This window comes from Cucumis sativus, chromosome 6 (assembly GCF_000004075.3).
Source record: "Cucumis sativus cultivar 9930 chromosome 6, Cucumber_9930_V3, whole genome shotgun sequence".
Lineage (NCBI taxonomy): Eukaryota > Viridiplantae > Streptophyta > Magnoliopsida > Cucurbitales > Cucurbitaceae > Cucumis > Cucumis sativus.
The window spans coordinates 18,517,686-18,545,304 of NC_026660.2; the positions used below are offsets into that span (position 1 = coordinate 18,517,686).

Consider the following 27,619-nt stretch of genomic DNA (forward strand, 5'->3'; position numbering starts at 1 on the left):
TAATACATACATATATTCTTTTTTATGTTTTGTGATTTTTTTGTGTGTATATATACCAATATATACACATATTATATATCCATTCAATATCTTTTTTATTTATTAATAATTCATTTATGTTTTGTGATTTTTTACATATATACTATTACATATATTCAATAATACACATTTTCTTTTCATGTTTTGTGATTTTTTCTTGCTGCACTTATATACCTCTGTATATATAAATTATGTGTCCGATCAATTTCTTTTTTATTCTTACATATATATTTATGCATAATACATATATTTTTTGTGATTTGTTACATATACACTACTTCATATATTCAATAAAACATAAATGATGTTATCTTTAGTATATTCAATATACCCTAATATATTTAGAATATGAAATATAAATTCTTATTAACCTTAATTTTTTGGTAAATTTTTTTCGAAAGATCACTATACCAGTTAGTAACTGATGTTCTTCTTCTTCATCGTTCATACTTTCACCACTTTTCTATTATTCTACGTCTTTTATAAAGAAAATGGAATTAATATTCAACATATTCGAAGAATGAAACTTTTACTTTAAAAAAAAAAATATAAACCCTAACCCACATCCCTCATTGTTCTTCTTGTTGGTTCACCTTCTATAAACAAATTGATATAACATTTCATTTATAAAGTATACATTGTATTATTCAATATATACTATACTTAGGTGGAATATATGAAAAATAATGCAAAATGAATGAAAGAATGGAGGAAGTGAGAGATTGGACAGTGAGAGAAAGATCTAGAGAAGATTTTTTAACAAATTAAATAACCAAAACAAAAATAATTAAGAATTTTTTAATTATAATATTACCATTACAGAATTATTGACTTACCATATTTACATAGAATATCTAATAAATACAAATATTAATCATAATCCACTTTCCTTTTTCTTTTTTCTATTTTTTTAATATATTAATAATAATAAATATGAATAAATTAGTCATTTCGATCTTATATTTGTGTAAAATATTAGTCAATTAAGAACATTTATAAAAAAAATTGAGAAATTTATGTCAATCCTATAATATAGTATACAATTTTAGACTATATGAATTAAAAACTCAACAAATAAAAGTGGTAGATGGACCCTTCTATCTTGGGCTTTCTACACTTCGGGGTAGGCCCATTATCATAAATAACGAAGGAAAATATTGAGAAATACTAGCAATTAGATTTTAATTAATATAACAACGTATTAACAAAATCAAAATTTTTTGTAAATATAGTAAAATACGTCCAAGTCTATAACTAATAGAACATGTTGCAAATGTTCATTTTACTATATTTGCATTTTTTAGAAAAAATTATATACGTCATTTTTAGTTTTTGCGTTGGTATGTATATATATATACTTGTGTGTTTTCTTTGAAATAAATTTTGTGGATGAATGAGATGGAAAAATTGGAGTGTGGTTCCCACAAGCTACAAAATCAAAATGAAAAACCTTCAACCTAAGTTTAATTTTTTTTAAATCTTATTGTAACAATTGACAATTGACACTACTTTTATCGATGAATACCAAAATTGTTATCAATGCATTGATATTGAGTATTGAGAGACATTGATAGGGAGTGTTATATGAGTGTAAGCTTGATTATGAGTCTCCACCTGATTTTCCTACAGTGAGTATTGAATATATAGTTTAGATAGTCAGTAAATTCTACTACATGCATGTATTTAATATCAAACCATCTATTTGATAGGTATGAATATATAAAAGTAGTAGCAGGAACATAAATGAAATAGAAAGAGTATCAAATTAATTATCTTAATTAATAACAATAATCTTTCCATCTATTTAACAAACAATTTTTAATGCACAAAACCAATAGGAAAAACAAAGGATTTGATTTAACATGCCTGTGTGTGAGTAAATTGGAACAAGAAATTCATATATCTAACTAATTACATTTTTATCAATTAATCTCATCACTAATCCATATAACATTTCAGTAATAATTACACAATAAGTTTCTCAAATCTAATCTTTTTTAGCACTTATAATCAAAGAGTGGCCCTTTGTTTCCATTTTTTCCCTCCAAATACTAATCTCTACACTCAACCATCAAATACCTAAAGATCTTAATAAGAATATGAACAAGAACAAAGGTTCTAGGAACTAACCTGCATTTTGATTTCACTCCATATTTCAAGCAACAGCGGGCAAGTCCTTCAGCCATGGATCCAATGGCTTCCCCACAGAGTAAACTATGAAACCAATGCGTCTCAACTTCACGGCATCGACAATGTTGCGACCGTCAAACACGAATGAAGGCCTTTGCATATCGTTGTAGATTCTTTGGAAATCAAGTTTCTTAAACTCGTCCCATTCGGTTAGAAAGCAGAGTCCATGAGCATCTTTTGTTGCTTCATAAGCATCCCATTCGACGCGAACTTGTTTTATAGCAGTCGGGCTCATTGGCTGAAGATGAGCCGGATGATCCCAATCGAACTTCTCCGTTGAAAGGTCTCTTTCGATGTGATCTGCAGAAACTTGTGGATCATATATGCTTAGATTTGCCTTTTCGCCTAACAAACCTTTGCACACATCAATGGCGGGTGTCTCTCTAGTGTCTCCTGTGTCTTTCTTGAATGCGAATCCGAGGATGGCTATCTTTTTGCCTGAGGCAGTGTTGAACATGGATGAAACCACTCGATTGACAAATCGGGACTTTTGGTAGTCGTTTATTCTGATGATATGTTTCCAGTAGTTTGCTACCTCTGGAAGGCCATTACATTCACAAATATACACTAGGTTTAAAATGTCCTTCTGGAAACAAGAACCGCCGAAACCCTACACTCGCATTCAAGAACTTCGGGCCAATTCTTGTATCCGTACCAACCGAATGCGATACTTCACTGATATCTGCACCAGTTGCCTCACAGAGGGCGGAAATGGCATTAACTGAAGAAATCCTTTGAGCTAAAAAGGCATTGGCAGCTAGTTTTGATAGTTCAGCAGACCATAGATTAGTACACAGAATGCTCTCAACAGGCACCCAGTTAGCATACACATTTTTTAGTTTTTCTATCGCCTTTAATTCCCTCGGGAGTTTCCCGTCCACCTATAAGAACCCGGTTGGGAGTAAGAAGGTCTTGAATAGCAGTTCCCTCAGCAAGAAACTCAGGGTTTGAGAGTATTTGGAAGTTAATCCCGTCGCTGTTGTGAGTCAATATCTTTTCAATGGCCTCAGCTGTCTTCACAGGGACAGTAGATTTTTCAACCACAATCTTGTCCGATTTCGAAACATCGGCGATCATCCGAGCAGCGCTTTCCCAATACGTAAGATCAGCTGCTTTACCAGCTCCAAGGCCCTGAGTTTTAGTTGGTGTATTGACAGAAACAAAGACTATATCAGCCTCACCAACGTGTTTCTCAACATCACAGCTAAAAAACAAATTCTTCCCTCTACATTGTTTCACCACATCTTCAAGGCCTGGCTCGTATATAGGAAGCTGTTCGCTATTCCAAGCATCGATCCTCGAAACCGAAATATCGACTACAGTTACCTCGATGAAGGGACACTTGAGAGCAATCACCGCCATTGTTGGGCCACCAACATAGCCAGCCCCAATGCAACAGATCTTCACCATTTCTATTTGATTCAAACAACAATCAGAAGCAAATGAAAGCAGATGATTACCTAAACTAAATGCAACTAAACAAAATCTCTAATTTTCTCATCAATAACTCCACATAACACATCTCCATTCCACAATCCAAATTCCAAACTACTAAAACCGTAAATCCTTCCAACTCTAATCGAGAACTAAATTTTGGTATAACAAAATAGTTAAGACCTAAAAATGCATGCAAGTAATCAATTCAACAACCAGAAATCCCTCTAAAATCACAGTTTCCACAACAGCATTCAACACCCAGACCTAAAATAGATTCACCCACCTACAAAAGTTTTGTTACTGGGCAAAATCAAACTCAAAGAAGCAAGAAAAGAACAAAGTAAGCAAAACCCAGAACATAAAAACACAAGACAGCATTGTAAAATCCAGGAGAAGCAAGATGAATGTGTGGTGCAATCTTAGAACAGAGATTATCTTAGAGAAATAAGGGGAAATGAAATCTTGAGATGAAGAACAGAGAAAATATTACCTCGAATATTTGAAGACACTCAAAATTTACTTGCAAAGAATGATGAAATACATTCATTACATATATAGGCCAAGAACAGTTTGCGATTCAATGCATTAACATTTTTGTCTTTTACTAAGAAAATGGCCCACTCTGTCCTCTGTCCATTTACTCAAAACCTATAAATTTGTCCAATTATCAACCGGTTTTGATTGCTCTACCTTCCTCGTTCCTAACAATTGAAAAGATGATTAAATACACGATACGATATTATGTCTTCAATCATTAAACTAGTTTGAAATTATGTTTTTCATTTTAACATGTGTTTCTGTGTTGGGTTCTGTTAGTTGAGTTAAACTCTTATTACACAATTTGATTTTAAATTATTAAAAGAACGAAATAGAAAAACATTTATACAAATATTCAATCTTGGATTTTTCACAAGATATATTCTTCTTCCTGGTTTAAAGTGTATTTATGTGATAAGCATTTAAAACACGATTTTAAATATCAAACTCGTCACTCATGCCCTCTTACATATTTTTGTTTTGCAATGACCTAATGTGGTTTGTTAGACATAGAGTCACAATAAGAAAAGACAAGTGGTTAATTACTGACTTCTATGAAAAAATTGTTATTATAAAATTTGGTGGAGAGACGAATTTCTCATGAAAATGATTGAGAATGTTCCAAACATATAACATATAATGATATATATATCATTGTAGATAGGACAATGATATGCCCAAAAACAAAGTGCAAATAATTTATTGTCTTCTTGTCTTGGTAACCGATGAGGTGGAAGCAAAATGTGATATGATTTCACATGTGATGTGAAATAATTTGTTCAAATGAAGTCTTGGTCTATAGTTTATCAAATATCAAATTTGAACTTGAAAAGGTGTAGATATTAGAGTACGTACAAGATCGGAATGGAATAAAGTTTGACTAGCATCAACCAATCCCTGGAAAAAAAATTTGAAAAAGTAACCTATAACTCCAATTTACCATCGTCCAAACATTTGATTTTTGTTTTAATTTGATGCTTAAGTTTAAGATTCACACTTCTAATATTGATTTTTTCAACCCATACTCAATTTTCGATTTTTACATTTACGTCTATTGAAACTTAGAGCACTAAATTGAAACCGAAATCTAAAAAGTGAGGATTAAAAGTGTCACCAAATAAAGAAAAACTAGACCAAATTATATTTTATAGATATCCATCCTTAATCATTGAGGAGTGCAATTCTACCAAGATTGCTTTTAAAAGAAAATGGAAGTAGTTATATAAAGGTAATTAACATATAGTCCTGTTGACATAAGTTCTTGTAGTAAAATTAATTATGAAAATAAAAACTAGTAAGTTCAAATCTATCACCGTATGTATATATGTATGTATGTATTGCTGAACTAAAAAATTTCATGACATTTTCACATTTGCCAGAAGAAATTAAAGCGCACAATTAGGACAACTCAAACTGTAGCCAATGACAACAAAAGCAAAAGCATCAAACACTGTAGAATTACCCTTCTTTCATATTCTCAGATTTCTAAGAAGCCAAGAAATTCTTGAACCATTGAACCGAGTCCTTGGGGTATCTCTTCAGCTTATCCTTGTAATCAACAAAGTAAAGGCCAAACCTTGAAGAGAAACCAGCTGCCCACTCCCAATTATCCAATAGAGACCATACGAAATACCCTTTCACATTGCAACCGTCTTCCCTGGAGAGCACACAAACCATATTTACATGACCAGACAAGTAAAATCACCATTGACAATTGAAGAACATGAAGAAGAACTCACTTGATGGAGGCCAAAAGGTTTGTTAAGTAGCCGTTGTGGTATCTGATCCTCTTCTCATCCTTCAATGCTTCTTTGATTGGTTTGAATGGGTCATTTGGGTCGTCCATCCCTGTTATAAACCCAATAACAATGAATCAGAACTTTACTTTTTGTCCAAATTTTGTGTGCTTCGGAGAGCTTTGTATTTACCATTTTCAGTGATGATCACTAGTGGGTTTCCATAGTTGTTCTTTATGTAATTCATCAAACTTCGCATCCCACGAGGAACAATGTATAACCATATTGAATTTGCCTGCAAGTTCATAAAAAAAAAAAGATTGAGAAATTAGAATAGATTAGAGTCTTCGTTTTTTTTTTTTTTTTTTGTCTTCTGGTTTTGCCAAAGATTAAAAGCAGTATCCTACCCTTTCTGCAATGGTTTTCAAACCTTTGAATGCTGCATAAACAAAAAACAGAACCAGGGGAGAGTATTAAAAGGGGTAAACTTCAAATTCTGATTCTGATATTTCTAAAGTATTCAAAAGAGGTGGTGATGATCAGATTAAGAGTTCTTACGAACGGTGAGGGCGCCAGAATCAGCAATGGTGTCATTCAGTGTGGCACCAATAATGTTTGAGCGGTTGTGATAAGCATAAAATGTGGTGTAGTGATTTATACCAACAAAATCCTGAGACCCTTTCACCAAAGCCGCCTGCGACGGGGAAAACGTCGGTAGTCGCCCTCCGACCCTGCTTCTCATGGAGGTTGGATAATCTCCAAAGATCAACGGGTTGAGAAACCTGAAAGTGAATGAAAATAAAACCCAATATGATCACCTCCATTGCACCAACAGAAATAGAATGAAACTGAAACATATTGCTATGAATCATCACCATCCAAGCTGAAAATCTTGAGCTCTTTTGGCTGCGTCAATGTCTTCGGTGGAATTCGAACCCGGTTCAAACCAGATAACATCGAGCGACATCCCAATCACTCCCTTCTGTATCCTCTGCAAAAATTCCACATTCTTTCATCAAAACATTTCACAATCTCATTCAAATGAAACCAGAAAGCAGAAACAGAACAATGTATCTGAGGAATACGAATTTCAATGAAAAATAAATCTCATTATAGGGTTTTTTTTTTTTTTTTCTTTCTTACCTTGTACTTTCTTCTGTAAATATCGGAGACAGTAGCATGAGAGAGGAGAAGATTATGGCCAACAATGTAAGGCTCGGTAGCAGAGTTGCCATCCCGACAAGTTATGTGACCAAGAATGGAGCAACGTCCCGGCGCCTGGAGACCAAGATCGTAGCCCTGTGTAGCGAAGGTATGGGGTTCGTTGAAAGTAATCCAATGCTTGACTCGATCGCCGAACTTCTGAAAGCATGTTTCGGCGAAAACCGCGAAATCGTTTCTGCAATTTCGAAGGTGTGAACTGAAATGGAATAGGAGTTAGGGTTAGGGTTAGAGTTAGAGTTTAGGGAATTACTTACATGATTTGGGGACTGAGCCAGCCAGTGTATTTGTCTTCTAGGGCTTGAGGAAGGTCCCAGTGATAGAGAGTGACATAGGGTTCAATTCCTAATTGAAGAAGGAGATGCAGGATTCAAACACCATTGAATTAAAGAACAAAGAAAATGGCGTGAAGATGAAGAAGATTCATACCATTGGCTAATAGAGCATTGATGAAATTGTTGTAATGAGCAACTCCTGCGTCATTCACCTCTCCATTTCCATCTAATATATCAACCAAAAATCACATCACACCTTATTAATAATCTCTTTTTTTCAGTTAATTACTAATAATCTTTTTAACCAAAAAACAAAATATTTATTAAAAAAAACAAAACACCAACAAAAATTCAATTTATTAAATAAAAAATTGCAATTTAAGGTTGTGTTACATAAATTTTAAACAATTAACTAGTTAAGTCAGTTTAGTCTCATGATTTTAAAAGTTCCAATTTTATCAAATCGAACTAGATATCTTTGTTGAAATGAAGAATAGTATATATATAGGAAAGAAAAGAGGATGAATTACTTGGGAAGATCCGAGACCAAGCAATGGAGAATCGGTAGGCATCCATACCCATATCCTTCATGAGTTTAATATCTTCCTGTTTCCAAAATTTTCATTTTTATTTATTTCAATTCTTCTAATTACATTTAATAGTTTGGTTAAATCTGTTCTAAAAAATGTATGTGTGTGGTTACCGGATACCGATGGTACTGATCCACTGTCACGTCTGCATTACTGAAATCAAGCACCTTTCCTGTCAATGTCATTAAAATAATATATTTACATATAAAATATTACAAAATTTTATAATATATCAGTGTTTATCAATACCATTAAAAAAAATATAAATATTTATCAATATCTATCGTTAATAGAATTTAAAATTTTATTATATATATTTTAGTATCTTCTCAAATTCCTTTTGATTTCTAATGCATAAACAATATCCTTGTTTAACCTATCGTGGCATTAATATTGAGATATTGTTTAACCTATTGTGGCATTAATATTGATCAAGAAGACAATGATAATATGTTGACTATATTTAGAAATTAGGTTAAAATTATGTTATGTTTTAATTCGAAATATATATAACTTAGTTGACAGAAAATTATGCGTTGTTTTTTTTTTAAAAAAAGAAAGAAATTCAATTTTGTTTTTGGTATGACATGCCTTATTTAATTGCATCCTCACTCGATTAATATTAGGATAATTATTTTAATATCAAAATTATTGAAGATTATTTATAAATTTAAGAAAATGTCACAATTTATTTGAAAAATATATTTCAATTAAATAACATTTCAAAATTATATTTATAAACATTTGGATGATTCTAAGAAAAGAAAAGTTAAGTTGCAGATCAAACTTAAATTTTGTTTATACTTTTTTATTTTACTTTTTTATTTTATTTTTCACTTTTTTTATAAAAATAAATAATAAACAATTACCAAATGTATGAGAAAACGTATCCCAAATTGTGGGTCCTCTTCCGTCATCTTTTACCGCGCCTTCGTACTGTATTCACGTAGAGTTAAAAAAAACAAAACTACAATGAGTGACAGAGTCAATAATTACGTATAGAGTATCATGTCACTAAAAGAATATAAAACTATGGTAAAAGTAATTCATAACTTCATAGTTTAACTAATTTAATACATATTACGAGTGTTCTCTACAAACATTTTATGTTTCATAATTGAACTAAATTCCCTAAATGAAAAGATATGATTATGAGACTAGCAAATACACTATTTGAAGAACTACATAAGCATCGTGAATATTATCATTATGTTTTAAAAAATTTAGTCGTACTAGAAATTTAAGATGATGGCTCAGTAATTTTGATTGTTAATTTTCTTTTAAAATATCTTTCCATATTGTCGTGTATTGTCAATAAAATTATAATATATAATTAACTAAGTAATAGAACTCTCAAATTTATTTGAAAATTAGGTAGAAAAAGGAAAAATAAAAATTAACAGTATTTTTTAATGGAATATTATTGAGATGTAAGAATGAAATTTTAGGTCGGAATCTCGTAAATTCCTTTGTTGTTATTGTTTTTCTTTTTAAACTCAAAAATATTTATTTTAGTGCTAAATTCATATTTTAGACAGAAAATTTGATATTAAAATAAAAATTAAAAGTACAAATATGATTACAATTGAAAAAAGAAACAGATGATAAAAACAATTTAAACAAATAAAATGACAACATGGTGAAGAAATATTGGTATTCACACGTTCTAATAAGATTGTAATGCAATCCACAGTTCGTATCTGAATTGATCTTTTTGAGTCCGAATAATATTATTAAACTTATTTCGTTTTGAATTTTTTTTGTTAAAACTATATTTTTCTTTGTTTCAACTTGGGGTGAATAATTTGAATTCATAACCTCAATTCATGTCGACATTTCATTTTTGTTTTGCCCTCAACTTGACATGCACCACTATATTGACCCTCAAGGATTAATAGTAAGGATTATATTTCAACTTTTCAAATAACCCTTACCAATATTTGTTAACATTCCATTTTCTTGAAAGAAACAAGATCGTGTGAGATTTTAAGGATAATTTTCTAGAATTCATGATATTTTTGTATCAAAATGATCAAATTACAAAACACAGATTGTTTGCTTATTTTGGAAATGCCTTTTTCTTTTATTTCTACAAAGAGAAAACTTGTTTTCAAGTAATTTAAAAACATAAAACGTAAAAACACAAAATGAAAGACAAATAAATAGTTACAAACCCAGATTTAAATTACTTGAAGCAAAAACGATAGTAACAAAGGCGTGCAAGAAAATAGAATTAACCTTAGAGAAAAAGTGCAAGGAAACAAATCAGCTTTCCTCTTAAAACCAACTCCATTCAAAGCTTAGTTTACTTCAATCAATCTTCTTTCTAACAGTTTAAAATTTGAGGAAAATTATTTCCCTCTCTCTAAAATTCTTTCCCCCATCTTTCTAAATTTACAATAATCAATCAATTTACGTTACACATTTTCAAATAACCAAATTTCCAATTATATTAATATACAATTTAAAATTTAGCTTTTTGTAAATAAGAATCCAAAATAAATTTATTTGGATCGTTTTTATTATCGTTTTTTATATAATTTTTTCAATTTATCATTTTTGCTAATTAAGATTTTTTCTATTTTTATTTTTTATAATAATTTATCTTTATTTTCTAACTCAAATTGTCAAAAATATAAAAACTAACAAAATATTACGCTTTAAAAATGGAAATAGTTTTTTTTTTTTCTACTTTTGAAAAAAAAAACCCTCTTTCTAAACAACAAATATACATACATCATAATAGTTAAAATGATATACCTAATAAATAGTATATTTTAAGGGTATATATATATATAAAGTATACACCATTAAATAAAATAACTATAACATTAATTAATAATATAAAAAAAAAAAAAACTGCACAAATTAAATCCTTGTCTCTTTCACATGCCAGAAAAATTCCATCCAATATAGTTTTCTATACTTTTTCTAGAATAACATTAATAACATAACATATTTATTTCTTTTTATGATTACAAATCAAATCCTTATCTCTTTCCTATTATCCCTTTTTTCCAGAAATTATTTCAATCTATGCAGTGTTCTTATGCCCAAAAAACCAACAACTGCATGTGTGTTCAAAATATACTTTTCGAGTAATATAATAAAAACAAAGTTACAAATAATAATAAAAAAAAAAGTTTTTCTATATTTTGTAAATATTTTTAATAAAACAAAAGCACATACCTCTGATTGAGTTTAAAATCACTTCGGTGGAGAAATTGATGTTGCAACGTTAAATTTTAAAAAAAGTATTATAACCTTGAAATTGAAAAATACGATTGTTCTAAATATTGCAATATTACAAATAACGCCCTCATATATTATTTTAATTATTTCTAAAACTGGACAAATTATATAAACTACCAAAAAGTTGGATCATAAGTATTCCAATTGTACCCTCACTCAAACTTCCTACTACCCAAACCCAATCCTAAGCTTAAAAAATTGTAAAAATGGTATAAGTTTGAGTGTTTAATTTCTATCGTTTTTTTATTTAGAAGTATATTATTTTCATATCTGGAAATAATAATTAAGAAAACGTTTAAAAAATAAGAAATAAATAAAGGAACCTGAAAAGCAGAGGAGGCAGTTCCGAAAACAAATCCGCTCGGAAAACTGCTTCTGCTGATCTGCGCCGAACAAATCTGAACCCCTAAAACCACCATGATTACGACTAACACGCCGACGCCTTTGGTGGCGCCTCTTCCTCCGGCCGTCATCAAGCCAAGAGATGGAGAGAGAGAGAGAGAGAGAGAATTTAAAATTTTGGTTTAGGAATTGGATTTTGTCGGTATTGCGTCGGGCAAATTGAAGTGAATATGAAGAGATGGAGAGAGAATAATGTGAACGGAGAGTGAGGGTGGCGAGGGTGGGGGAAAGAGCGTCAAAGAGAGAGGGAATTTCTGGCTGTCCTTTTTAAAATTGGCAGCGCAATTAGCTTTTGTGTGGAAATCCAACTAAAAAGAAAGTCCCTCAGTTCACACGCCTTCCATTCATTTATATACTTTTTTTTTATATATATATAAATCACTTTTTTTTTATTATTATTTTTCCAATTATGCTTTTTTCTTAGGCCACAACGTATTGTTTTGTTGTCATCAATCCTAACTTAACAAATTTATCATTTTCATTTAATCTTTTTTAAACTAAAGTATTATTTTTTATCTTCAATTTAAGTATAGTTTATGAATTAAGTATCAATCCATCCATTTTTGGAGGTTAAAACTTTCGTATTTCATCAATATAATAAATTTATATAATAAGAGTACACCAATACTTTTTATCATTTAAAGATTGAAAAAATGTGTTAATTAACATTATTGTAAAGGTACCATCATCGCTAATTGAACCAATTATTCATCGTTCTTAAGATGAGTCCAATGGAAATGATTGGACAAGGCATTCCCACTTCTATCCAATGTGAACATGAATTTAGTATTTATTGGTTGCATAGGAGAACACAACCCAGTTGATGAAAATATTAGTTTAGTTTCAAATACTATTTAAATTATCAACCTCCTTGTTAAGAAATTTGTACGTATTTACCATTACAAATTAAGCTCTTTTCTTTTTCTTTTCCTCAAATGAGTAAATAGTTTTTCTAATATATATGCGAATTACTGTTATCTTTGAAGACTAAAAGACCTAGAATAATACATAATACTTTGTTAAATTGTCTTTTGTTTTTATTTCATAGCTGGTTTTTTTTTTAATTTTATTATTATTAATTGATATGTTGAAATTAAATAGGCATAAATTTTAAAGTTAAATGACTAAAAATGTGTAGTTTTATTTAAACTTTATGCATAATCCCACGTCTATGTATTTAGACCAAAACGAAAAAGAAAATAGACACAAAATGGAAAGTTGTTTCCTTTTATAATTTAACTTATTTTTAAAGTTTTACATAATCATCATTTCAATATTAAACCTTTAAGAGAAGGAGAGGAAAATAACTGACAAAAGAAGAAGAAAAAGTATTAAATATTTGGCTCCGTTTAGTAATCAACTAATCATTTTATTTCCAATAATTTGTCCTATAGAATTCAAAATTTTAAGATTAGATGAGTGATATCGTTAATCTATGTCCACGTTAGCACATGTTTAACTCAAAAGTGTAAAAAGTAGTGTTAATATTTGGGAATATTAGGAAGATGTAGTTTGTACACGTCATTAGTCAAAGGTCCAGCTGGGCAATAACTCCTCCATTTCAATTGGATAGGAAAAGAAATTCTGACGATCCTATCACCTTTTGCCACGTTCACACTGCATGCATTGCGCGTGAGATTATCGTTTGTTATCAATTAATAAATTTGGAATCACAAATCATATATGACAAGTTCCAGAATGTTCTACACGCAACACTATGCTAAGGATGACGTGGTACATTTTATTTCTTTTTTCTTTTTTTATAAACTCACATGATCACAATTTTTTTTAAAAATATTTATATTAAATGATAAATTTACAAGTTCATATCTTGTTAGTTTGAAATTTGGTAGGAAATAAGAATATTGAAGTTTAATTTTATATAGATGTTGATGAAAATATATTCATGGCGTTTATCAAAATCTATCGTAATATATTTTATAAATATTTTTATTATTTTATCATTTATAATCACTTTTATATATTATACTTTAAATTTCACATTTAATTATTGTTATTTCATATTGTGGTATTTTAAAAATGGAAAAATATATGTTCTATATAGTATAACATGTGAATGATGCATGCATCAAATAGACCAAAAATGAAATATTAATTTTCTCCTAGCAAAGTGAAGAAAGAGTACAAGGAACAAGTTCTATATGTTGCATTCTCTCATACTCCATTCTTCTTTATTTCTATTCATTAAATTTCCTAAAATTATACAAACTATTTTTTAGAAGGAACAAAACACATTTATATTATATAGACCATTTTTTCAACCTAAAAAAATAGACTTAATCGAATTTGTTCAAATCAAAGAAAAAATCAAGTGAAAAAGACTAAAAGAACAAAGTGTACGTTTCAAGGGCTCTTTGAGTGTGCATGCGTTTAGTTCAAAAAACTTCAAAGGGTCCAACTCAACTGAGGTGGAAAATTGAAATTTTAGATAAATAAATAGTGCATAACGAGTCTTAATGAATTAAGGCAAGTTGTTAAGTCCCTATTTCTGAAACCCTAAACTTAAGCATGAAATCTAGTGTGGTTAAACAATACTCATCAAACTAATGTGTGTGCAAACGTCTTCTATTATATTCGTTTTGAAAAATTTGCTAACCATGTGTAAACAAGCATACACAGGTATGTTTTATAATGATTTGTGTATCATATATATATATTTTGTTAGAAAAGCATGTGGACCTTTAGCCTATTATAAAGTTACCTCTATTGTTGTCCCACATTGATAAAAATGGAAAAGATAAATAAGTATAAATAGTTAAGTGCCACTAAAAATATATAAATTATGTTGATGTTAATAGTATGACCTAACGGTCACCATGCGTCTTGTCCCACGTCTACTTGAATATCACCTCATACATATATTCAAGTTTCATGTAGACGTGAAAATTCAATTTTTTTTAACATTGTAACAATTGGGCTCCTAAACTTATATAAAGGGTCGAGATACATTATTTCAAAATCCTCCATCTACTATCGTCTTTACTATTTTACATTCATCATTTTCTTTTTTAATTTTTCGCTAATTAAAACGTTTACTATTTTCTTATCCAACTAAAATAGTTTACACACTTAACACATACTATATACTTTAAGTTTAATTTTTATCATTTTAGAGGCTTAAATTCTATTATTATAAGTTTTGAGAATTTACGTTTTACCATTGAAAATTTTACAATATGATCACAAATTATTACCATAAATTAGGGTATACTTATTGTTTTGTAATATCTATAATGAAATTTCAATGGTTGATGTGTTTGGTGATTTATTTGATTCTTGATGGAATAAAACATGAGAGAAAAAAATTAATGAGGAATGTTGGTGTACCTAACTTATTTAGTTTGAATCAATTAGTTTTGTGTAAAGAAAAAAGGTTTGCAAATTAAATTACCAATAATGTAATAATACATTCAAAGAAGTCATCCATAGCCACATTGAAATATAATGTCTTTGTGAATTGTACCCATATAATATTATCTCTAGCCACATGTTACAAACTTATATGCTTAAAATCATTATTTAGTCCGCCAATATGAATAAAATTACTTTAATGTAAATTTGCTATACGAGATATTTTCAATTCTAACAAAATAAATTAAATTATTTAAAAAATATATTAAAATTTTAGATTATATCATCCATTCATTGTTTACTATAATTATAAGATTCAAATAAAAAATAAACTATCGACTTATTGTTGATAAAACGTTAATTCATATGATATATCTGATGTTGTAATAAAGGTCCTAAAAATGTCAAAAAGCAAAGAAAAAAAGAAGAAGAAAAGAACTACTTTTTAGAAAGTTGGAAACTCTTTTATAAATTTTGGTTTAAAATTCAAAGAAATAAAAGTAGAATGTAGTTTACACTTTATGACAATGTAGACTTAAAGTTTATATTTGGTTTCGTGATAAATTTTATTGAAATCAAGTGTCAATTTTTATTACATAGTATTTAAATTTTATGAATAAATTTATTTTTTAATAAGTTTACCAACCCTATACGTTTAAAATATTTGAGTATAAATATATATATTTTTAATTCACGCTCATAATTCACACCAAAACGTGAAAAAGAAATCAAACCATGTTTTTATATTATATATATATATATTGATGCCTATTTTTTATATAGAAGTATGCCGGTATATATTTATTTCATTTAGAGGTTTCTATTTCATACACAACCGCCGACTTCAACATGTATATATGTCTATGCTATTTATGTTTAAATCATGTAATATTGATAATTTTTTTAATGTAAACACAAAAATCTTACCTATATTTTTCTCTCTCTCCTCTTTAATTTTTCTACTAAAATTATTTTATTAATAAAATGATTGAATGACTTGTACTTTAGTTATGTTAAAACAATGTAAATATTATTAAAATTTATTAAATATACATAAAAGGTAATAAAATGAAGCAAGAAATATTAAAGTCCTTCGTTTAATTCTTTATTTACAAAATCATTAAATGAAATTATGAATTCATGTTTATAATTTCATATTTTCAAAAGAAGTATGATTTGGGTGAATATTTTATCCTTTCATTGTAATTTTTTTAGTCTTACTTTAGCCACAATTTTGTCATTCACATAGATTGAATGTGTGTGGTCATTTTCACATTAAACAAAATAAAAATTACATTTCGTTAATTAATTTTTCATTTCCTCGTTAAAAGAAAAATGTTTTGATTCCATAACGGATATTAGTTAATGCTCTATGTTATTAGGGGCTTAGGGCTACAATGTAACTTTTCTATATGTTATTTACACAACTAAATTTTTTTTTATCATACTTTATTCAGATATATATAGATTAGATGGTTAAGTTTGGATAGTATAAGCTTAAAATATTAAGAAATAGAATTTAAATGGTGAAAAATGATACATTGGAAGGATGTAAATATAAAAAAGATATAAATATGTAAATGTTGAAATGATTGTTGTTAAATTAAAAATTTTATTGTTTATTGCTATAACTAAATGGCTCATTTTCGTAGCTTTCAAGTCTCACGTGCTCCACCCTCTCCTATTTCTTTCCGTTTAGCATCTCAGTTCCGCCGCTGCCGTTCTTCGGTTCGTGCTCGTACAGCATCCTATCTAACGGCTCTGCACTGATTGGTATTCTCCCAATCTCCATCTATCTCTGTCTCCTCACTCGAATAACGAAAGAATGGAAGATTTGTATGTATTATCATGAATTTTCCAGCATCTCCCTTCTCAGTCGAAGTAATTCAATTATCTTTTAATCACAAGCACGTCCGGCGGCTATCTTTTAATTGACCGAACAACCTCAACAATATTTCTATTTTGTATATTTGTTTAACCAATGATGGTCTGAATTTACTGAATATAAAAGCCTTCCTAGTTCCTTATGCTTCATACTTGATACTCCACCCTCCATTTATTCTTCTTCTATTGCTATTATTATATTTCTATAGTTGATTGTGTCAAATTAGAGTCTGTGACTGTTTTGAATGATAGCTGGACGTGTTTCGATTGATTTTTTGTATTGAAAATGTTTATGTTTTGGTTTTGTTACTTCTGACTAATTGGAGAAGTTTTATAGCTCCATTGGTTTGGGCATGCTGTCTTTTTTCGTGTGTGTGTGTGTAAATTTCATACATCAATGAAATTTGTTTCTTATAAAAAAGATGAAAGGTTTGGATGATTTGATTTGATGATTTCTTCTGCTGAGATTGCAATTTGAAACTGTGTGTTTTGTTTGAAATGTTTATGAATGATTCGGATGCCAAATCGATGGTGTAGTTGTCTTTCCGCTTGCTAATTAAAACAAAGTAATAAAGTGTAAGTGAACTTTCTTTTGGGCCTGAATATCGAACTCGATTGGGAAAACACCAGGACGGGCCAAAGAAACAGTTGGTTGGGATGAAATGTTAATTACTAATTCTGAGGAAGTTAATGAGGTTGGACCTTAATTATTGAAAGCCAAGGATTTTTTTTATTAAATACAACTTGCTTTTCATTTTATGGATGGAGTTCAACTCTTTGTTTTTGGTGCTGTTTTTAGGTCAGTTTTTGTTTAATCTCCCAGAAATTTTTTATGAGTGAGTGTCTAGATAGCTTATGCCTACCTTGATTAATTTCAGTCAGAAAGCAGATGTATTGAAGGTCAATTATCAAATTGAAACTACCAAACCCAAATCCACGGCTACGATTTGAAAAATGGAAGATGAAGATCCACCACTCGCTGTTGAGATTGGCGAAACAATTACAGCTGTCCAACAACATGAAGATGATGGTGTTTCTGTTGGCGTTACAGTTATCACTGGATATCTTGGAGCTGGAAAATCCACCGTAACTTACACTCTGAAACTTTTCTCCTTACCCCCTCACTCGATTTCTTTTTGCAACCATCAAATTTGAGCTATAGAATGATATTTCTTGTTTGGTGGAATTCAGTTGGTTTAATTACGTATTGAACTCGCAACATGGCAAGAGAATTGCTGTTATACTGAACGAATTTGGGGAGGAAATTGGAATTGAGAGGGCAATGATAAATGAAGGTGACGGTGGGGCGTTGGTTGAGGAATGGGTCGAATTAGCAAATGGATGTATTTGTTGCACTGTTAAGCATAGCCTGGTTCAAGCCTTGGAGCAACTTGTGCAGAGAAAAGAAAGGTATTCTCTTGCTGTTATATTAGATTTCAATGGAGCTTCTGGAAAAATACGTTGATGATTTAGTCCATCTTACATGTCTCTAGGCTCGATCATATTTTGTTGGAAACTACGGGATTAGCCAATCCTGCTCCACTTGCTTCTGTACTTTGGCTGGACGATCAATTGGAATCATCGATCAAGCTTGATTCAATTATTACAGTCAGTTCTTAGTTCTTGTTCCTTCACGGTTTGAGTTAGTTTCCCCAAGTTTACTTTGAAATACGTATTATAGTTTGGAAATGTTTGTGAATTACATGCTATAGTTCTTAAGTTTAAGAATGTGTCATATTTGATGTTTGATTGAAATTAAGATAGCCAATGAAGCTTAAGTTTCCCCTTGTTCTAAGGTTAAATTTATGTGTTGGCTTTCGTTTCTATGTTGTTATTTAATTCGATTTTGTCTGTCCATGAGTGGATGCATGGTGTAGTAAATACTTGAATACTTCAAACTTTGTTTTAAATTCTTTTTCTAGTGATCTAAAGGTTTCACCCAATAATAACTCCTTATGTTCATTTGGATGAATACATGCAAGTAGGTCGTGGATGCTAAAAATCTTCATTTTCAATTGAATGAGCACCGTAGTTCATCATCCTTTCCGGAAGCATTTCATCAAATTGTGTTTGCGGTAATATTCTTATTCTTAGTTCTTTTATGGTCTCTGCAAGTTTGCAATCTACCATTAATTATGTCAAGCAACTGCTGGGATCTTCATTATTTATCATTTTTCATTCCATTATTACTTAGTATTTTTGTTTGTTTTATTTCTGTCTCTCTTGCTATATGGTTTGTTTTATTTCTCTCTTTTGCTATATGGTTTGATTTATTTCTCTCTTTTGCTATATGGTTTTCTCAATAATTGTCCAATGTGCACGCCTAAGAAGTTGTGAATCTGTTATCCATCATAGGATACTATTATTCTTAACAAGGTCGACCTGGTCTCTTCAGATCGTGGTGATGGTGCATTGGAGGACCTGGAGTATGAAATACGTAACATTAATTCTCTTGCCAAAATCATTCACTCTGTTCGGTGTCAAGTAGACCTGTCTCTCATACTAGACTGCAATTCCTATAATGCTGCTGTTAGTCATGAACTTAACTTTAACCCCTAGCTCATTTTCTATTTTCGTATCTGTCCTCTTTATCTGATACTATTCAGTTTTTCCCCATTTAGAATACAGCTCATTTAGAAGCATTATTGAAAGAAAGTCGTTCTTTATCTACTCAAGATCTTCATGATACTGGTGTTCGAACCTTGTGCATTAGTGAAGACGACAAAGTTGACCTTGATAAGGTAGTTTCATGTATTTCCGTTAAAGATTGTGTGGTTCCATCTTATTTTAAATTGCTTAGGCATTTAAGAATTTCACGACCTGGAGTGTAGCTACATCCATGCTGATTTATGTTTTAGCCAAAGATCCATTGAAGTAATAATATTCTGAACTACTAATATATCTTTCCATTGGCTTGCTGATCTATTTAACGAAGTATTTAACTTTCGAAGTGATTATATAAATCGCTCATCTTCACTATGAGCATGATGATTGAAGTAGGCACAATTCGTACAAGCAATATAAGTTACTGCCTTGGAAATTCATGATATTTCTCATTAATCTGCATTTCATATCCGATCTTCGTGATGGTGCTATTCTCATGCCTACCTTATTTTCCAATAGGTTCATTCTTGGCTTGAGGAGATACTTTGGGAGAAAAAAGGTGGCATGGATGTGTATCGTTGCAAAGGAGTTTTAAGCATAAAAAATTCTGATCAGCTACATACTTTGCAGGTAGATCATGTGCTTAATCCTATAGTTTTTGCTGTTGGAAAATCACTCCAAACAGGCTTCTTCTTTAACCATCGTCCTAATTTCCCATCCTTTGTTAATCCGATTTCCATGCATTCCTTTTGGGTTTTGAACCCAAATGAAAAGGTTGAGTTATTGCGACGATACTTCCTAACAAGAACACTCAAGAACAACACAGAAAACTCAAGAAGACTCAAATATAAAAACATATGGAAATATACTGTAATATATACTATAAGAGAAGTAGCAAGATAACCTTGCCTTCCAAGTGGGCTAGTCCAAAGGAAATCTCACAAAATTCCTCACTCTTTGCTCCTTATCTCATTCCCTTTATTTATAAGCCCTAACAATACCAACATTCTACTACTAATCCTACTATATCTCTAACTAGGGAGCTCTTTTTCATGTTAATGACTGATTTTGATTGGTGGCTGACAGGCAGTTCGGGAATTATACGAGATCGTTCCTACACGGCAATGGAACAATGGAGAAAGTCAGACGAACAAGATAGTGTTCATAGGTAAAAGACATACAAAAATATCCACGCCCACGAACTCTTACAATGTGTTTATTGTTGAAACTTACACATTGTCCATAATATGCAGGTCGTAATCTGAACGAGGATGTTCTCAGCAAAACCTTTAGAGAATGTGCTTCTATCTCCTAAATTTTGTTGCTTTACTATTTGTTCGACTACATAGGCAAACAAGGAAGAGCATATGCGTAGGTGAAATGGTTTTGTATGATTTCGAAGTCCTTTTTTTGTATGTTAACTTGGATAAGTGTTTCCTAAATTAACTGTCTTTCGGTCTTGTTAGAGGTGTTCTAGAAAGGTTTTTGATGGAAAGATTTGTGAACGAAGGTACCATTGGATGTTTATTTTTCTAAATGAAAGTTCTTTTGAAAGTTAACATTGCAATAAAAATATCAAAAATTAAATTAGTTAAATTAAAAAAAAAAAAACAAGAATAACCATTAAATTATAAGATTCCCAAATTATAGTTTTAAAAATTGATTGTTCGTTCTCTTGCGATTCGTGCTTCTTCCATTTGTGAGGGTGGTCGCTATTGGCTTTCTTCTCTTCTTGTTAGGAATTAATGAAGTTTATTTTCTTCAAAAAAAAAAGAAAGAAAGAAAGTTAACTTACAACGTGTACATTGAAGACAAAGAAGCACATGTTTTGAATTTCCTAACTTAAATTATGAAAGATCAAAATAATATTGCAATAAAACAAAAGTTTAGATTATATATTGATACTCTATATTTTAAAATGCCTCATATTTAAATTATGAAATATATTTTAAAAAGTGCTGTTTTTTTAGGAGTTCTTATGGATTAAAAAAAAAAAAGAAATTCTTATGGATTTAAAAAAATTTAAAATTATTTGCAAAATATAGAGAAAAAAAGAAATTTTTTTTTGACAAAATATTTACCCATCCTGAAACAAAATTTACACTTGATTAAATATTTAAAATATTTTTTTTAAAGGTTCTATTTTTATGATTTATAAAAAAGAAAAAAGTATAAAATTTATTAAAAAAAATCAGATAGATTTTGCTCTATTTTACAAAGGAAATTTTTAAAAATGGAAGAATTTGCAAATTATCTAGGTCTATAGCAAAATTTTAATCCAACTACAAAATGGATAACTAAAATTTTAACCCGAATTCAAACTATTCATTTTTTTTTTCTACATGTAAATAGTTTTCATTTTCTTCTTTCATGTAAATTCTGGTTTTGTTTTATAAATAGTTTGGATTTTTTTGATACGTTTAAAAATGTCATTCTTTTAATAATTCATTTGTTTGTATTTACTCCTTAAAAAAATAAAAATATACTTTGAACGGCTAAAATATTGGTTATCATATTGATTAAAATTCTGTCATGAATTGTATATATTTTGTAAATTCTTCTTAGTTTTTTTTTGAGTCGTTCCATTTTTTAAAATAAAATGAAAATAAGTAAAATTGAGCCCTAAACATATGTATGTATCTTCCTCTCACTTTCAAGTCTCACGTGCTTCACCTTCCGTCTTTAGCAGCTCAGCTCCGCCGCTGCCACTTTCCAGTTCGTTGTCGCCGCCGTTCTTCCGCTCGTGCCAGCGCCGCATCCCTCCTAACGGATCTTCACTGATTTTCCACTCGGTTGTTGCTACTGGTATTATCCCAATCTCCATCTATATCTATCTCTTCACTTCAAAAACATAAATTAGGGCTTTTCTAATGAAAAAATGGAATATATTTTTTTTTTGTTTTTGTTTTTCTTAATAACCATACCCGAATAGCAACGAAAATAGAAGAAACCCACCTTTTGATTTGCTGCATATGTCTGTCAATTGAGGCGTCCATATATCTCTTTGGTCTCTGCTGAAAATTTCCTTGCTTCTGCACCAATGAATTTTCCAGCTTCTCCCTCGTCAGTTGAAGTAATCCAATTCTCTTTTAATTCCAATGAGTGTTTTATTTTAATTGACTTCCTCAACCGTATTTATTTTTGTATATTTGTTGAAGCAGTACGCTGACCAGCGGTACTTTAAATTTACTGAAAATAAGAGCCTTCTCTATTCTTTGTTCTTCATGTTCTTGATTTAAAATATGTATATTTGGGGTAAAATATACATATTTTTGGAAGTGGAGGGCTCAAGGGACCTAAAGATTCTGCTTTTATATATGGTATGGATTTTTTTTAGGATTCTCTTAATGTTTTTGGAGAGAAAACAATATCAATGATTCTATGAAATTTACAAATTGAGTAATGGTATGTTGAAAATTATAATTGTTGTAAGCAGAGACGTGTGAAGTGTGTACAACAATATGAACCTAGAAAAGGTTTCTTGTGAATCAAAGCTTCAGGAGATCTACCATTAAATTTTTGTTGTTGTTCCTTTAATTGCATATAATCCGATAGAAAGAAAGAAAAAGTTGTTGATGTTGAGCCGGAGTGCCTGTTTTGCCTACTTGAATGAATGGTCCTTGAACAGGCTGAGCTGCCAGTATTTTATGTTGAATGAGAATGGGAGTGTCAAAATCCAACAATTAAAGGCTGTTTGAAAGTGAACCCAAATCCTGTTTGAAAATTGGCAGTGTATGAAAAGATGGTCTTGAGTCTCATGATCAGAGCTGCATAAACAGCAGCAATTTGGGGAGAGACTGATCCAGGGGTGCTTTATTTGAATTGTGTTCCTTGTGTGGTTTCATTTTAGAATTTTAGGCTGATTTCCCATAAAAAGAATTTTAAGTGTCTTTTGAAAGAACCCCTTTCTGAATCAGTTTGTATTGTCTGGATGATTGCTTTCTGACATAGTTGATAGGCCACTGACTTTTTTCCCAATTCCCAGTTGACGTACTTACAGGGTGTAATGATTTCTATTAACTATTATTTAGCTTACCGACTGTTTTCATGACGAGAAATGATTTGTTTCCCAGTGGGCACAGTAGGTGTCTAATTGAGAGAGAGAGTGCTGAGTGTGTAATTTTCTGCTATTGATAAGGGAGATTGAGTTACTTGTTTCTGAATATGAGAAGTTTTGAGTTTATGGCCTTAACGCTTGACTTCTTGCTTTTAAAATCAAGATTTTGATAGAACACTGATACAATGTTTCTATTTTATTGATACCTTCAACAGAATTACAATATAAAAGAAGTAAAATAATAAGTGAAAAAAGAACCCTAATCGTCTGCCCTTCCTCTCTTTCAAGGAATAGAGAAATTTTGCAGCCTTATTTCTTCACCAAATTCTTCATACCCTTCTTCCCTCCCCAACTTCCTATTTATAACCAACCAACTACCAACAAATCTAATTACACTTTTACCCCTGTCCTATACTAATCTAGGTATCTAACAGATTTCCTCTATCCAAAACTTCTACCTCCATCCCTTATTTCGCCTGAAGTCTGTTCAATCAGCTGAACTTCAGATTACAAAAATTAGCCAAGGGCCACAAAGAATTTGTAGAATGGTGACAAATCCATTTAAATTCCGGTTTGGTGCAGCCACCACCCACACCAATCTTTTATACTGTTCTTTGGATCTGAAAGAGTAATCTGAACCTCTTTCTGTCATCTCTTGCCACTCTATATTCTGAATCTAGGTAGCTTCTCTGGCTTTTGTGTATTTCTTCACTTTGAAATGTTCATAGTAAATAATTATTGTGAGGAAATGAACGTGGCCAGACCTTAATTATTGAAAGCCAAGAATTGTTTGACTAAATACAACTAGCTCTTCATTTAAAGGAGTTCAATCATTAAGAGGTAAAAAGGAAGACATAGTTTCAATAACTAACTAAGAGGTCATGTATTCAATTCATAGTAGCCGCCTAGGAATTAATTTCCTACAAGTTTTCTTTCACCAAAATGTTGTTGGGTCAGACGAGTTGTCTCGTGAGATTAGTCGAGTTGTGCGTAAGCTAGTCCAGACACTCACAGATGTAATGGATGGAGTTCGACTCTTTGCTTTTGGGTGCTGTTATTTTACTCATAGCTATGTTTCTGTCTTTCTTATTGCATTTGCATCTGTAAAAAGTTTTCTTGTAGTGTGTGATATTCAATCATAATTTATTTGTGTTATTTCTCTGATCATTTCTTTTAATGGTTCTACTTATGTTATGGAATTACTTTTTTTTAATAAAAAAGACACATATTCTTACTCGAAAAGTTATTGATGTTTGTTGTTTTTTCTTTGACTATTAACAGTTGGAACTTCTCTGCTTGGAGTTCTCCATAAAATGGCGTTGGTTGTGATCTGTGGCCAGCCATGCAGTGGGAAGTCCACTGCTGCACTCTGCTTAGCTGAAGCTCTCAAGGAATCAAATGTAAAAGAAGCCATTAAGATTATCGATGAAACTTCTCTTCATTTGGATCGGAATCAGAGCTATGCCAACATGCCTGCTGAAAAAAATCTAAGAGGAGTTCTCAGATCTGAAGTTGATAGATCTGTATCTAAAGATAGCATTGTCATTGTAGACTCTTTGAACAGTATAAAGGGTTATCGATATGAACTGTGGTGTTTGGCTCGTGGAACAGGAATCAGGTATTGTGTGCTGTACTGCGACGTGGAAGAAACCAATTGTAGGAAGTGGAATGAAGAGCGTCGTGAGAAAGAAGAAGCGAGCTATGATGATAAGATATTCGAAGATCTTCTCAGAAGGTTTGAGAGGCCAAATAGTAGAAATAGATGGGACTCACCATTGTTTGAGTTATTCCCACATAAAGATGGAATCGAGAAATCATCTCAGGTTATTCTAGATGCTGTATCATACCTGACTAAAACAGTGGACTCAAAGTCTCGTGATGTAAAAATTTTACAGCCAACAATTGCTACTCAGAGCTCTCGATTTTCGGAGGCTAACTCTCTATATGAGTTGGACAAAGCGACGCAAGAGGTGGTTAATGCTATTGTAGAAGCCCAATCTCTGGGAGGGCCTCTGAATAGTATCTCTCTGGGTCAGGAATTACCAACCATTGACATTTCAAGGTCGGTTGGACTACCGGAGCTTCGAAGACTACGGAGAACTTTCATCAAACTAACAGGGCAAACTAGTTTAAGCGGACGACCACCACCCTCTGATGCCGAGAGTGCCAAGAGGATGTTTGTTGACTACCTGAATAGGGAACTGGGGACTTCTTGAAAGTTGAAACTAGATTAACCTGAATGATAAGCTGTATACTTGTAGCATATGAACTACCAAACTTTACAAAGCAAGAGGTAACAGAGATATCACTCTTCTTTCTGGCAACTTTGCCATCAATTATTTAAGCTTTGTTGTTATCGATGTTTTTTCTCTTAGTAATCATAATATCTATGTCCTCGCTGTTACAGAACTATAGTCATATTCTGACATGAGATTTTCAGCTCATACGGTTCCTTGAGGGTCGTAAATAAATCTAAGGAGCACATCAGGATTATTTGTAGATTATGCTTTGGAAAATTACGGTCCTTATATATTCACACACACATGATATATACATATACATAGTTAATGAGTTAATTCAAAGAGAAAATGAGTGAATCTTTGGTTTCTTCTTTAAAACGAGTTCCAAGATTGTGTAATTGTTCTATTAATGAGTTCATACTTTGTTCATGCTTTTGATGTGAATGAGTTTCTTTCTTTGATAATGCATTTCATGGGTCTTTTAATGAGTTAATTTTATGGTTCGACTGCTGCTCAGACAACTCTACAAGATAGGGTATCTATCGAGACACTGGATAGGATCGGGGAAGGGAGGTATTATAGAAGTGCATTTAGAGTCAGAAGTACTTTCTTTATATGAGTAGGAATAGGTACACTGAGAATAGAGGAAGGGTATCTATCAAGGTCTTTCTTGATTCCGGAATTCTTAGAATAAGATCTCGAATGAGACAAAGCAATCACTCTTCCAGAGTATCTTAGATTAGGAGTCTTGCTTCCCGTATCATAATAGGAGCTGCTTGACCAATAGAGAATAGAGCCGGAAGTCTCTCTTTTTGTTTCATAGTCAGAAGTACTCTCTTTCTTGAGTTGCAACAATAGGAAGAGCTCCTCTCATTGTGCACATTGAATAAACCCTTCTCAGTTGTTTCAGAGTCAGACCTGGACAAGTTCTAGAGTAAGAAGAAGGGAGGGAGACATGATCGATTGGAGGAGAAAGAGTTAGAGGTTAGAGAAGTTTCTCTTTCATGAGTCACTGAACTAAATAGGGTTCGAATCCGAATTGCAAAGAAACCTGTGGGGTATGCTGCAAGACAAATATCTTATTTCGGACTTCTTATCATATCTAGCCTCTTATCTTCTGCTGCTGCACGTCTTGGGTTGAGTCGAGCAACTTTTCCCTTCATTAACTTCTTCCACGGAGAATGACATTGCACTTCTGTAAGAGTGAAAGAATAGTGCGAGCTTCCCCCTGATGTAGTCGAAAGATCTAATCCCACCGACCACCCTACAACGGGGGACCCGGACTATGAAGAAAGATCTCCTGCTTCCGCAACTTATGAAAAGAGGTCAAGCTCTTGGCTCCTTTCCATGAGAGAGATCAGATGTGCTCCGGTGGGGAAAGCTGAGTAGTTCAGTTGCCTTTGATTGTGAGTTCATTGGGAATCTTTGAAATCACCTCAAGGCTCAACCTATAGAGGAGAGGAACTTGGTTAGTTTATCTTTTCCAATACTCAAATAAATATTAGATAAATGTCTATTTTTATCTTGAATTTCAATTCTCATCAAATTATTGAAGTTAAGTGCCTGGAAAATATTTTGTTTTTATAAAAGATTATGTTTTACAAATATATTTTAAAAAGTGATTTTAAAAAAATAATAATAATAAAGAGCGCTTCATATACTCTTTATAGAAAAAACCACTAAAAACCAAATTTTATCACATTTATTTTTCTATGGAGTGTTTTAAGTTATAAAATATTAAGTATACAAAATTGGTAAATTTTCAAATAATGAAGACATTAGG

General features: G+C 31.3%; 4 protein-coding genes across 6 annotated transcripts; 2 read left to right on the forward strand and 2 right to left on the reverse strand.

The window, feature by feature from the left end:
- Positions 1–1,912: 1,912 nt before the first annotated feature.
- LOC101203157 (UDP-glucose 6-dehydrogenase 1) lies at positions 1,913–4,435 on the reverse strand. Its single transcript, XM_004144134.3, is given in 4 exon segments — positions 1,913–2,839; positions 2,841–3,086; positions 3,088–3,641; positions 4,157–4,435. Coding segments are annotated over 3 exon segments (1,443 nt in total). The 5' UTR covers positions 3,640–3,641; positions 4,157–4,435; the 3' UTR covers positions 1,913–2,194.
- A 991-nt stretch (positions 4,436–5,426) lies between these two features.
- Positions 5,427–11,978, reverse strand: LOC116404628 (beta-glucosidase 40). The gene is made up of 13 exons (XM_031887730.1): positions 11,601–11,978; positions 8,895–8,961; positions 8,139–8,197; positions 7,966–8,041; positions 7,590–7,661; positions 7,418–7,505; positions 7,083–7,338; positions 6,815–6,930; positions 6,498–6,721; positions 6,347–6,378; positions 6,132–6,234; positions 5,943–6,051; positions 5,427–5,860 (listed from the first exon to the last, which is right to left on the reverse strand). The coding sequence occupies exons 1-13, from the start codon at positions 11,748–11,750 to the stop codon at positions 5,689–5,691; spliced, it is 1,524 nt and encodes a 507-aa protein (XP_031743590.1). The 5' UTR covers positions 11,751–11,978; the 3' UTR covers positions 5,427–5,688.
- Positions 11,979–16,669: 4,691 nt separating this feature from the next.
- Positions 16,670–21,098, forward strand: LOC101223191 (COBW domain-containing protein 1). The gene is made up of 10 exons (XM_031886651.1): positions 16,670–16,824; positions 17,814–18,025; positions 18,132–18,345; positions 18,429–18,543; positions 18,921–19,010; positions 19,291–19,464; positions 19,557–19,676; positions 20,059–20,169; positions 20,626–20,707; positions 20,793–21,098. The coding sequence occupies exons 2-10, from the start codon at positions 17,890–17,892 to the stop codon at positions 20,852–20,854; spliced, it is 1,104 nt and encodes a 367-aa protein (XP_031742511.1). The 5' UTR covers positions 16,670–16,824; positions 17,814–17,889; the 3' UTR covers positions 20,855–21,098.
- A 1,037-nt stretch (positions 21,099–22,135) lies between these two features.
- LOC116404801 (protein KTI12 homolog) lies at positions 22,136–26,095 on the forward strand. 3 transcript variants are annotated; one of them, XM_031888288.1, is made up of 2 exons: positions 22,136–22,344; positions 24,878–26,095. In XM_031888288.1, exons 1-2 carry the CDS (start codon positions 22,170–22,172, stop codon positions 25,810–25,812), a joined length of 1,110 nt encoding a protein of 369 aa, XP_031744148.1. In that variant the 5' UTR covers positions 22,136–22,169; the 3' UTR covers positions 25,813–26,095. The 3 variants fall into 3 exon arrangements, with proteins under 3 accessions (XP_031744148.1, XP_031744150.1, XP_031744149.1); XM_031888290.1 differs by lacking the exon at positions 22,136–22,344 and adding an exon at positions 22,476–22,612; XM_031888289.1 differs by lacking the exon at positions 22,136–22,344 and adding an exon at positions 22,721–22,859.
- The last annotated feature ends 1,524 nt before the right edge of the window (positions 26,096–27,619 follow it).